Consider the following 13,809-nt stretch of genomic DNA (forward strand, 5'->3'; position numbering starts at 1 on the left):
GGAGAGACACGGGGGAGAGACAGGCAGGGGGAGAGAGACGGGGGGGGAGAGACACGGGGGGAGACACGGTGGAGAGACACGGTGGGAGAGACACGGGGGGAGAGACACGGGGGGTGAGACACGGGGGGAGAGACACGGTGGGAGAGACATGGGTGGGAGAGAGACGGGGGTGAGACACGGGGGGAGAGACGGGGGGTGAGACACGGGGGGTGAGACACGGGGGGTGAGACACGGGGGGAGAGACACGGGGGGGAGAGACACGGGGGAGAGACACGGGGGGAGAGAGACGGGGGGAGAGACACGGGGAGAGACACAGGGGGAGAGAGACGGGGGGGAGAGACACGGGGGGGAGACACGGTGGGAGAGACACGGGGTGAGAGACACGGGGGGAGAGACACGGGGGGTGAGACACGGGGGGTGAGACACGGGGGGTGAGACACGGGGGGTGAGACACGGGGGGAGAGACACGGGGGGTGAGACACGGGGGGTGAGACACGGGGGGAGAGACACGGGGGGGGAGAGACACGGGGGAGAGACACGGGGGGAGAGAGACGGGGGGGGAGAGACACGGGGGAGAGACACGGGGGGAGAGAGACGGGGGGGGTGAGACACGGGGGGTGAGACACGGTGGGAGAGACACGGTGGGAGAGACACGGGGGGAGAGACACGGGGGGAGAGACACGGGGGGAGAGACACGGGGGGTGAGACACGGGGGGTGAGACACGGGGGGTGAGACACGGGGGGTGAGACACGGGGGGTGAGACACGGGGGGTGAGACACCGGGGGAGAGACACGGGGGGAGAGACACGGGGGGTGAGACACGGGGGGAGAGACACGGGGGGAGAGACACGGGGGGAGAGACACGGGGGGTGAGACACGGGGGGAGAGACACGGGGGGTGAGACACGGGGGGAGAGACACGGGGGGAGAGACACGGGGGGTGAGACACGGGGGGTGAGACACGGGGGGTGAGACACGGGGGGAGAGACACGGGGAGGAGAGACACGGGGAGGAGAGACACGGGGGGTGAGACACGGGGGGTGAGACACGGGGGGAGAGACACGGGGGGAGAGACACGGGGGGTGAGACACGGTGGGAGAGACACGGGGGGTGAGACACGGGGGGTGAGACACGGGGGGAGAGACACGGGGAGAGACACGGGGGGAGAGACACGGGGGGGGAGAGACACGGGGGGAGAGACACGGGGGGAGAGACACGGGGGGAGAGACACGGGGGGAGAGAGACGGGGTAGAGACACGGGGGGAGAGACACGGGGGGAGAGACACGGGGGGAGAGACACGGGGGGAGAGACACGGGGGGTGAGACACGGGGGGTGAGACACGGGGGGGAGAGACACGGGGGGAGAGACACGGGGGGAGAGACACGGGGGGAGAGACACGGGGGGTGAGACACGGGGGGTGAGACACGGGGGGAGAGACACGGGGAGAGACACGGGGGGAGAGACACGGGGGGGGAGAGACACGGGGGGAGAGACACAGGGGGAGAGACACGGGGGGAGAGACACGGGGGGAGAGAGATGGGGTAGAGACACGGGGGGAGAGACACGGTGGGAGAGACACGGGGGGAGAGACACGGGGGGAGAGACACGGGGGGAGAGACACGGGGGGTGAGACACGGGGGGGAGAGACACGGGGGGAGAGACACGGGGGGTGAGACACGGGGGGTGAGACACGGGGGGTGAGACACGGTGGGAGAGACACGGGGGGTGAGACACGGGGGGAGAGACACGGGGGGGAGAGACACGGTGGGAGAGACACGGGGGGTGAGACACGGGGGGAGAGACACGGGGGGTGAGACACGGGGGAAGAGACACGGGGGAGAGACACGGGGGGAGAGACACGGGGGGTGAGACACGGGGGGAGAGACACGGGGGGGAGAGACACGGGGGGAGAGACACGGGGGGAGAGACACGGGGGGAGAGACACGGGGGGAGAGACACGGGGGGAGAGAGACGGGGGGTGAGACACGGGGGGAGAGACACGGGGGGGAGATACACGGGGGGAGAGACACGGGGGGAGAGACACGGGGGGTGAGACACGGGGGGAGAGACACGGGGGGGAGAGACACGGGGGGAGAGACACGGGGGGTGAGACACGGGGGGAGAGACACGGGGGGGAGAGACACGGGGGGAGAGACACGGGGGGGAGAGACACGGGGGGAGAGACACGGGGGGGTGAGACACGGGGGGTGAGACACGGTGGGAGAGACACGGTGGGAGAGACACGGGGGGAGAGACACGGGGGGTGAGACACGGGGGGTGAGACACGGGGGGTGAGACACGGGGGGTGAGACACGGGGGGTGAGACACCGGGGGAGAGACACGGGGGGAGAGACACGGGGGGTGAGACACGGGGGGAGAGACACGGGGGGAGAGACACGGGGGGAGAGACACGGGGGGTGAGACACGGGGGGTGAGACACGGGGGGAGAGACACGGGGGGTGAGACACGGGGGGTGAGACACGGGGGGTGAGACACGGGGGGAGAGACACGGGGAGAGACACGGGGGGAGAGACACGGGGGGGGAGAGACACGGGGGGAGAGACACGGGGGGAGAGACACGGGGGGAGAGACACGGGGGGAGAGAGACGGGGTAGAGACACGGGGGGAGAGACACGGTGGGAGAGACACGGGGGGAGAGACACGGGGGGAGAGACACGGGGGGAGAGACACGGGGGGTGAGACACGGGGGGGAGAGACACGGGGGGAGAGACACGGGGGGAGAGACACGGGGGGTGAGACACGGGGGGAGAGACACGGGGGGTGAGACACGGGGGGTGAGACACGGGGGGAGAGACACGGGGAGAGACACGGGGGGAGAGACACGGGGGGGGAGAGACACGGGGGGAGAGACACGGGGGGAGAGACACGGGGGGAGAGACACGGGGGGAGAGAGACGGGGTAGAGACACGGGGGGAGAGACACGGTGGGAGAGACACGGGGGGAGAGACACGGGGGGAGAGACACGGGGGGAGAGACACGGGGGGTGAGACACGGGGGGGAGAGACACGGGGGGAGAGACACGGGGGGGTGAGACACGGGGGGTGAGACACGGGGGGTGAGACACGGTGGGAGAGACACGGGGGGTGAGACACGGGGGGAGAGACACGGGGGGAGAGACACGGTGGGAGAGACACGGGGGGTGAGACACGGGGGGAGAGACACGGGGGGTGAGACACGGGGGAAGAGACACGGGGGAGAGACACGGGGGGAGAGACACGGGGGGTGAGACACGGGGGGAGAGACACGGGGGGGAGAGACACGGGGGGGAGAGACACGGGGGGAGAGACACGGGGGGAGAGACACGGGGGGAGAGACACGGGGGGAGAGACACGGGGGGAGAGAGACGGGGGGTGAGACACGGGGGGAGAGACACGGGGGGGAGAGACACGGGGGGAGAGACACGGGGGGAGAGACACGGGGGGTGAGACACGGGGGGAGAGACACGGGGGGGAGAGACACGGGGGGAGAGACACGGGGGGTGAGACACGGGGGGAGAGACACGGGGGGGAGAGACACGGGGGGAGAGACACGGGGGGGAGAGACACGGGGGGAGAGACACGGGGGGGTGAGCCACGGGGGGTGAGACACGGTGGGAGAGACACGGTGGGAGAGACACGGGGGGAGAGACACGGGGGGTGAGACACGGGGGGTGAGACACGGGGGGTGAGACACGGGGGGTGAGACACGGGGGGTGAGACACCGGGGGAGAGACACGGGGGGAGAGACACGGGGGGTGAGACACGGGGGGAGAGACACGGGGGGAGAGACACGGGGGGAGAGACACGGGGGGTGAGACACGGGGGGTGAGACACGGGGGGAGAGACACGGGGGGTGAGACACGGGGGGTGAGACACGGGGGGAGAGACACGGGGGAGAGACACGGGGGGTGAGACACGGGGGGAGAGACACGCGGGGTGAGACACGGGGGGTGAGACACGGGGGGAGAGACACGGGGAGAGACACGGGGGGAGAGACACGGGGGGGGAGAGACACGGGGGGAGAGACACGGGGGGAGAGACACGGGGGGAGAGACACGGTGGGAGAGACACGGGGGGAGAGACACGGGGGGAGAGACACGGGGGGAGAGACACGGGGGGTGAGACACGGGGGGGAGAGACACGGGGGGAGAGACACGGGGGGAGAGACACGGGGGGTGAGACACGGGGGGTGAGACACGGGGGGTGAGACACGGGGAGAGACACGGGGGGAGAGACACGGGGGGGGAGAGACACGGGGGGAGAGACACGGGGGGAGAGACACGGGGGGAGAGACACGGGGGGAGAGAGACGGGGTAGAGACACGGGGGGAGAGACACGGTGGGAGAGACACGGGGGGAGAGACACGGGGGGAGAGACACGGGGGGAGAGACACGGGGGGTGAGACACGGGGGGGAGAGACACGGGGGGAGAGACACGGGGGGGTGAGACACGGGGGGTGAGACACGGGGGGTGAGACACGGTGGGAGAGACACGGGGGGTGAGACACGGGGGGAGAGACACGGGGGGGAGAGACACGGTGGGAGAGACACGGGGGGTGAGACACGGGGGGAGAGCCACGGGGGGTGAGACACGGGGGAAGAGACACGGGGGAGAGACACGGGGGGAGAGACACGGGGGGTGAGACACGGGGGGAGAGACACGGGGGGGAGAGACACGGGGGGAGAGACACGGGGGGGAGAGACACGGGGGGAGAGACACGGGGGGGAGAGACACGGGGGGAGAGACACGGGGGGAGAGAGACGGGGGGTGAGACACGGGGGGAGAGACACGGGGGGGAGAGACACGGGGGGAGAGACACGGGGGGAGAGACACGGGGGGTGAGACACGGGGGGGAGAGACACGGGGGGAGAGACACGGGGGGTGAGACACGGGGGGGAGAGACACGGGGGGAGAGACACGGGGGGAGAGACACGGGGGGTGAGACACGGGGGGTGAGACACGGGGAGGAGAGACACGGTGGGAGAGACACGGGGGGTGAGACACGGGGGGTGAGACACGGGGAGGAGAGACACGGGGGGAGAGACACGGGGGGTGAGACACGGGGGGTGAGACACGGGGGGTGAGACACGGGGGGAGAGACACGGGGGGAGAGACACGGGGGGAGAGACACGGGGGGTGAGACACGGGGGGAGAGACACGGGGGGGAGAGACACGGGGGGAGAGACACGGGGGGAGAGACACGGGGGGTGAGACACGGGGGGTGAGACACGGGGGGAGAGACACGGGGGGAGAGACACGGGGGGAGAGACACGGGGGGTGAGACACGGGGGGAGAGACACGGGGGGGAGAGACACGGGGGGAGAGACACGGGGGGAGAGACACGGGGGGAGAGACACGGGGGAGAGACACGGGGGGTGAGACACGGGGGGTGAGACACGGGGAGGAGAGACACGGTGGGAGAGACACGGGGGGTGAGACACGGGGGGTGAGACACGGGGAGGAGAGACACGGGGGGAGAGACACGGGGGGTGAGACACGGGGGGTGAGACACGGGGGGAGAGACACGGGGGGGAGAGACACGGGGGGAGAGACACGGGGGGAGAGACACGGGGGGAGAGACACGGGGGGAGAGACACGGGGGGTGAGACACGGGGGGTGAGACACGGGGAGGAGAGACACGGTGGGAGAGACACGGGGGGAGAGACACGGGGGGTGAGACACGGGGGGTGAGACACGGGGGGTGAGACACGGGGAGGAGAGACACGGTGGGAGAGACACGGGGGGTGAGACACGGGGGGTGAGACACGGGGAGGAGAGACACGGGGGGAGAGACACGGGGGGTGAGACACGGGGGGTGAGACACGGGGGGTGAGACACAGGCCAACCCGTCACGGTGCCCCGTATGATTCTACAAGTTCTACCTCCTCCCACCTCCTCCCACCTCCCCACCCACCCCCCACCTCCCCCGTCCCAGCCCCGAGGCCGCCAAGAGCCGTAACGACGTCCTGTACCTGCAGCCGGAGCTCGCTTGTGTCCCCGACAGCCCCCTGTGGTACGCACAGCGGCCGCTGCAGCCGGCGCTGCTGGCCACCATGCTAGCGCGCATCACCAGCGTGCGCCAGGTGCACTGCTCCACCGCCTCCTCCGCCTCCACTGCCTCCACCGCCTCCGCCGCCTCCGCCGCCTCCTCGCCGCCCGCCACCGTCACCGACGCGGCGGCCGCCGACGGTGGCGGTGCCGAGCGCCAGCGGCAGGAGCAGGAGGAGGAGCAGGAGGAGGAGGAGGAGGATCCGTCATTAACTTTGGATCGTGACCTGGCATCGCCGCCAGTAGCATCACCATCACCGGTAGCACCGCCAGTAGCAGCAGCAGCAGCTTTACCGGCATCACCGCCAGCACTGGCATCACCGCCAGCAGCACCACCAGCAGCAGCAGCAGCAGCACCGCCAGTAGCATCAGCAGCAGCAGGAGGAGGAGCAGCAGCATCAGCAGCACCGGCATCGCCGGCATCACCGCCGGCGGCAGCGGCCGCTGCGACGTCTGTGGGTGGCTGCGGTGAAGAATCGTGGTTGCTGCATGGTGGTGTTGGTGGTGCCACTGGTGGTGGTGATGGTGGTGGTGGTGCCACTGGTGGTGGTGGTGGTGGTGCCGGTGGTGGTGGTGGTGGTGGTGCCGGTGGTGGTGGTGGTGCCGCCGGTGGTGGTGATGGTGGTGCCACTGGTGGTGGTGGTGATGGTGGCGGTGGTGGCGGTGATGGTGGCGGTGGTGGCGGTGGTGGTGGTGGCGGCGCCGGAGTGGAGGAGCCACCCAAGAAACGACGGCGTGGCCGACCCAGGAAGAACCCCCAGCCAGCCCCAGCCACGGACGGTGACGCCGCCGCCGCCCCCCCCCTCCACGGCACGGAGGGGCCCCCCACGGAGAGGCGGAGGAGGAAGTGCGTCAAGTCGCCGGTGGTGGAGGTGGACGAGGATGAGGAGTTGATGGAGGAGTTGATGGAGGAGGCGGAGGTGGAGGCAGTGGCTCGCACGGGAGGCAGGAGGAGGCGGAAGAGGAGGATGGTGGCATTTGTGGTGAAGGGTGACGGCGGTGATGGTGGCGGTGACGGCGGTGATGGTGGCGGTGATGGCGGTGACGGTGATGATGACGGTGATGGAGGCGGTGATGGAGGCGGTGACGGTGGTGATGGTGGCGGTGACGGTGACGGTGGCGGTGATGGTGGCGGTGACGATGGCGGTGACGGTGATGATGGCGGTGACGGTGATGGAGGCGCTGCTTTCTGAAGAGGGGTTATGGGACGTGGAGCTACGGGAGAGTGGTGGTGCTGGTGGCTGTGGTGACAGACTCACACGGAGACCCACAGACTACTCACACGGAGACCCACAGACTCACAGTCTCACACGGAGACCCACAGACTCACGGAGACCCACAGACTGGCATACATAGACCCACAGACTCACACAGAGACCCACAGACTCACACGGAGACCCACAGACTCACACGGAGATCCACAGACTCACAGACTCACACGGAGACCCACAGACTCACACGGAGACCCACAGACTCACACGGAGACCCACAGACTACTCACACGGAGACCCACAGACTACTCACACGGAGACCCACAGACTCACACGGAGACCCACAGACTACTCACACGGAGACCCACAGACTACTCACACGGAGACCCACAGACTCACACGGAGACCCACAGACTCACACAGAGACCCACAGACTCACAATAGACACTCAGACTAGCATACATAGACCCACAGACTCACACTAGACCCTCAGACTAGCATACATAGACCCACAGACTCACACTAGACACTCAGACTAGCATACATAGACCCACAGACTCACACGGAGACCCACAGACTCACACTAGACACTCAGACTAGCATACATAGACCCACAGACTCACACGGAGACCCACAGACTCGCACAGACCCTCAGACTATCATACATAGACCCACAGACTCACACTAGACACTCAGACTAGCATACATAGACCCACAGACTCACACTAGACACTCAGACTAGCATACATAGACCCACAGACTCGCACAGACCCTCAGACTATCATACATAGACCCACAGACTCACACTAGACACTCAGACTAGCATACATAGACCCACAGACTCACACTAGACACTCAGACTAGCATACATAGACCCACAGACTCACACTAGACACTCAGACTAGCATACATAGACCCACAGACTCGCACAGACCCTCAGACTATCATACATAGACCCACAGACTCACACTAGACACTCAGACTAGCATACATAGACCCACAGACTCACACTAGACACTCAGACTAGCATACATAGACCCACAGACTCGCACGGAGACCCACAGACTCACATGTAGACCCTCAGAGGCATACATAGACCCACAGACTCACACGGAGACCCACAGACTCACACGGAGACCCACAGACTGGCATACATAGACCCACAGACTCACACAGACCCTCAGACTATCATACATAGACCCACAGACTCACACTAGACACTCAGACTAGCATACATAGACCCACAGACTCACACTAGACACTCAGACTAGCATACATAGACCCACAGACTCGCACGGAGACCCACAGACTCACATGTAGACCCTCAGAGGCATACATAGACCCACAGACTCACACGGAGACCCACAGACTCACACGGAGACCCACAGATTGGCATACATAGACCCACAGACTCACACAGAGACCCACAGACTCACACGGAGACCCACAGACTCTCACAGAGACCCACAGACTGGCATACACACAGACTCACACGGAGACCCACAGACTCACACAGAGACCCACAGACTCACACAGAGACCCACAGACTCACACGGAGACCCACAGACTCTCACAGAGACCCACAGACTGGCATACACAGACTCTTATAAGCGACCCGTAGACTCGCAGAGAGCGACCCACGGACTCGCACAGACCGGCGGGGGGTTGTGATTCTCACGACACTGGAATTTTTTTGTTGAACGTTTTATTGTTTCTTTTTGGGCGTCCTCTTCCTGCGCTGAATGGCAGCCCTCGCTTCGAGAGCGAGCGGGACGGACGCAAAGCAGAACTTCTCGTGGCACCGCCGCACGTAGCCAACTGCGCTAATCGGAGGTGCGCGGGGGGCGGGGAAGGACAATAACCTACACAACAACAACCAGCAGCAGCAGCAGCAGCTCTAAGAGAAATGAGTTTGTCAGTCTCGACGATGATGATGTTGATGTGTAAGTGCAGCGTAGCTCCCAGTGGCTTACTCACAGAGGAAGGGAAGAACGTTCCAGACGAACACAAACAGCCACTCGCCCACACGGCCACTCGCCCACCACTCACTCACTGACTCGCCCACACGGCCACTCGCCCAAACGGCCACTCGCCCACACGGCCACTCGCCCACACGGCCACTCGCCCACCACTCACTCACTGACTCACCCACGCGGCCACTCGCCCACACGGCCACTCGCCCACACGGCCACTCGCCCACACGGCCACTCGCCCACCACTCACTCACTGACTCACCCACACAGCCACTCGCCCACACAGCCACTCGCCCACTCAGCCACTCGCCCACACAGCCACTCACCCACTCAGCCACTCACCCACTGACTCGCCCACACAGCCACTCGCCCACACAGCCACTCACCCACACAGCCACTCGCCCACACAGCCACTCACCCACTCAGCCACTCACCCACTGACTCACCCACACAGTCACCCCACACACTCAATCATCCACCCACCCACCCACTCAATCATCCACCCACCCACCCACTCAATCATCCACCCACCCACCCACTGGCTCACCCACCCGCGTCTGTACGAGGATGAGCGGAGCATCGCGTGGTGATGGTTTACACTCCTCTCACGAGATGGGCAGCCAAGGCTATCGTACGCTTCATTTGTGGCGAGCCACTCTGTGTGATGGGTACGGTGACCTTGGCAGAACGCAGTACAGGGGACGCCTCTACTTACCAACGAGTTCGGTTCCAGAGGCACTTTGTTCGTAAGGCCCAACTTTACTCCTGTAGATTCCAAACGTGTTGTACGGCGTGCACACTAAGCACAGGGGAATGGCTTTAAAAGTTGTACAATCTCCTGTGGATGTAGATGCCGCTGGTTCTACACATTCTGCAGATGTAGATGCCACTGGTTCTTCACGTTCTGCAGATGTAGATGCCGCTGATTCTTCACGTCCTGCAGATGTAGATGTCGCTGGTTATTAACGTTCTGCAGATGTAGATGCCACTGGTTCTTCACGTTCTGCAGATGTAGATGCCACTGGTTCTTAACGTTCTGTAGATGTAGATGCCACTGGTTCTTAACGTTCTGTAGATGTAGATGCCACTGGTACTTCACGTTCTGCAGATGTAGATGCCACTGGTTCTTCACGTTCTGTAGATGCCACTGGTTCTTCACGTTCTGTAGATGTAGATGCCACTGGTTCTTCACATTCTGCAGATGTAGATGCCACTGGTTCTTCACATTCTGCAGATGTAGATGCCACTGGTTCTTCACGTTCTGCAGATGTAGATGCCACTGGTTCTTCACGTTCTGTAGATGCCACTGGTTCTTCACGTTCTGCAGATGTAGATGCCACTGGTTCTTCACATTCTGCAGATGTAGATGCCACTGGTTCTTCACGTTCTGCAGATGTAGATGCCACTGGTTCTTCACGTTCTGTAGATGCCACTGGTTCTTCACGTTCTGCAGATGTAGATGCCACTGGTTCTTCACGTTCTGCAGATGCCACTGGTTCTTTACGTTCTGCAGATGTAGATGCCACTGGTTCTTCACGTTCTGTAGATGCCACTGGTTCTTCACGTTCTGTAGATGTAGATGCCACTGGTTCTTCACATTCTGCAGATGTAGATGCCACTGGTTCTTCACGTTCTGCAGATGTAGATGCCACTGGTTCTTCACGTTCTGTAGATGCCACTGGTTCTTCACGTTCTGCAGATGTAGATGCCACTGGTTCTTCACGTTCTGCAGATGTAGATGCCACTGGTTCTTCACGTTCTGCAGATGTAGATGCCACTGGTTCTTCACGTTCTGCAGATGTAGATGCCACTGGTTCTTCACGTTCTGCAGATGTAGATGCCACTGGTTCTTCACGTTCTGCAGATGTAGATGTCACTGGTTCTTCACGTTCTGCAGATGTAGATGCCACTGGTTCTTCACGTTCTGTAGCTGTAGATGCCACTGGTTCTTCACGTTCTGCAGATGTAGATGCCACTGGTTCTTCACGTTCTGCAGATGTAGATGCCACTGGTTCTTCACGTTCTGCAGATGTAGATGCCACTGGTTCTTCACGTTCTGCAGATGTAGATGCCACTGGTTCTTCACGTTCTGCAGATGTAGATGCCACTGGTTCTTCACGTTCTGTAGATGCCACTGGTTCTTCACGTTCTGCAGATGTAGATGCCACTGGTTCTTCACGTTCTGCAGATGCCACTGGTTCTTTACGTTCTGCAGATGTAGATGCCACTGGTTCTTTACGTTCTGTAGATGCCACTGGTTCTTCACGTTCTGTAGATGTAGATGCCACTGGTTCTTCACGTTCTGTAGCTGTAGATGCCACTGGTTATTCACGTTCTGCAGATGTAGATGCCACTGGTTCTTCACGTTCTGTACATGTAGATGCCACTGGTTCTTCACGTTCTGCAGATGTAGATGCCACTGGTTCTTCACGTTCTGCAGATGTAGACGCCACTGGTTCTTCACATTCTGTAGATGTAGATGCCACTGGTTCTTCACATTCTGCAGATGTAGATGCCACTGGTTCTTCACGTTCTGCAGATGTAGATGCCACTGGTTCTTCACGTTCTGTAGATGCCACTGGTTCTTCACGTTCTGCAGATGTAGATGCCACTGGTTCTTCACGTTCTGCAGATGTAGATGCCACTGGTTCTTCACGTTCTGCAGATGTAGATGCCGCTGGTTCTTCACGTTCTGCAGATGTAGATGCCGCTGATTCTTCAAGTCCTGCAGATGTAGATGTCGCTGGTTCTTCACGTTCTGTAGATGTAGATGCCACTGGTTCTTCACTTTCTACAGATGTAGATACCACTGGTTCTTCATGTTCTGTAGATGCCACTGGTTCTTCACGTTCTGTAGATGCCACTGGCTCTTCACGTTCTGCAGATGTAGATGCCACTGGTTCTTCACGTTCTGCAGATGTAGATGCCACTGGCTCTTCACGTTCTGCAGATGTAGACGCCACCACCGCCGCCATCTCTGGCGCCGGGCGGTTGAACTTACAAACCCCGGGACAAGACTGCACCTGGACCTGCGGCTTTTTGTTCGTGCCTCTGAAAGTTCGTGAGCCGAACGTTCGCGACGGGAGGCGGAGCCCCCCGGGACTTGGGTTCGCTAGCGCAGCCTCGGGCAAGCACGGGACGGACACGAGGCGCGGGATGGGATCTTCGTGGTCACGGTCTCGGCGTAGCCGGCAGCCGCCAGTCGCCACTAAGTGGCGGAGACGTCGCCACGGCGCCCGTGCCAGGCTAGGTGCACTTCTGAGGCTGCCACGTGAAGTGGCAGCTTTTTAAGTGTCGCCTTTTTATAGCCCACGCCACACTACCCACCCTACCCCCTCTACCACACCACACTCTACCCCACCCTACCCCCTCTACCCCACCCCACCCCACCTCCTCTACCCCACCCCCTCTACCCCACCCCACTCTACCCCACCCCACCCCACCCTACCCCACCCACCCCCTCTACCCCACCCCCTCTACCCCACCCTACCCCACCCCACCCCCTCTACCCCACCCCACCCCCTCTACCCTACCCCACCCACCCCCTCTACCCCACCCCCTCTACCCCACCCCCTCTACCCCACCCTACCCCACCCCACCCCCTCTACCCCACCCCACCCCCTCTACCCTACCCCACCCACCCCCTCTACCCCACCCTCTCTACCCCACCCCCTCTACCCCACCCTACCCCACCCCACCCCCTCTACCCCACCCTACCCCACCCCACCCCCTCTACCCCACCCTACCCCACCTCACTCCACCCCCTCTACCCTACCCCACCCTACCCCACTCTACCCTACCCCACCTCACTCCACCCCCTCTACCCCCCCTACCCCACCCCTCTCTACCATCTCTGTCTAAATCCACCTGACGAGGTTTTTTTTAAAGTAATATTTTATAAGCGGTGAGGCGCGAGAGTTAGCTGATGCGGGACGGTTGAAGAGGGAAACGTGAGGTTATCGTAATATTTGAATGATTGTTTATTTGATGTGATGATGTTGACGGTGGATAGTTTACGTCACCCGCTCTGAGTTGGCGGCCGTTCCGTTGTTGTGGACGCGATTTTTGATTTTCTTTTTTGGAGGCGGGAGTCACCTCCCCTTCCTCCGAGATTCCCCTCACCATTTCAGTAATAAACTTGTACAGATTTAGAGCTCGCACACACTCACACGTGTGTGTGTGTGGTGGTGGTTATTGTGTGTGTGTAGTGGTGGTAGTGACTGTGTGTGTGTGTGGTGGTTGTAGTTACTATGTGTGTGTGGTGGTAGTTACTGTGTGTGTGTGGTGGTGGTAGTTATTGTGTGTGTGTAGTGGTGGTAGCTACTGTGTGTGTGTAGTGGTGGTGGTGGTAGTTACTGTGTGTGTGTAGTGGTAGTAGTTACTGTGTGTGTAGTGGTGGTAGTTACTGTGTGTGTGTGGTGGTGGTAGTTACTGTGTGTGTGTAGTGGTGGTAGTTACTGTGTGTGTGTAGTGGTGGTAGTTACTGTGTGTGTAGTGGTGGTGGTTACTGTGTGTGTGTGTGTGGTGGTAGTTACTGTGTGTGTGTGTGGTAGTTACTGTGTGTGTGGTGGTAGTTAC

The 13,809-nt window shown here is 62.3% G+C and overlaps 1 protein-coding gene across 3 annotated transcripts in view; it reads left to right on the plus strand.

The window, feature by feature from the left end:
* The window catches only part of LOC116958156 (zinc finger MYM-type protein 3-like), a 266,666-nt gene extending 253,282 nt beyond the window's left edge, over positions 1-13,384 (plus strand). For 2 of the 3 annotated variants that reach the window (XM_076055902.1, XM_076055903.1), the window contains one exon: positions 5,935-13,384. In XM_076055902.1, coding sequence (XP_075912017.1) covers positions 5,935-7,240 — 1,306 coding nt within the window. In that variant the 3' untranslated portion in view covers positions 7,241-13,384. The remainder of the gene's footprint in view (positions 1-5,934) is intronic. The other variant, XR_012930617.1, reaches the window with a different exon arrangement.
* The last annotated feature ends 425 nt before the right edge of the window (positions 13,385-13,809 follow it).

The sequence above is a fragment of the Petromyzon marinus genome, chromosome 73 (assembly GCF_048934315.1).
Source record: "Petromyzon marinus isolate PM22_M1 ecotype Great Lakes invasive population chromosome 73, UKy_Petmar_22M1.pri1.0, whole genome shotgun sequence".
Classification (NCBI taxonomy): Eukaryota; Metazoa; Chordata; class Hyperoartia; order Petromyzontiformes; family Petromyzontidae; genus Petromyzon; species Petromyzon marinus.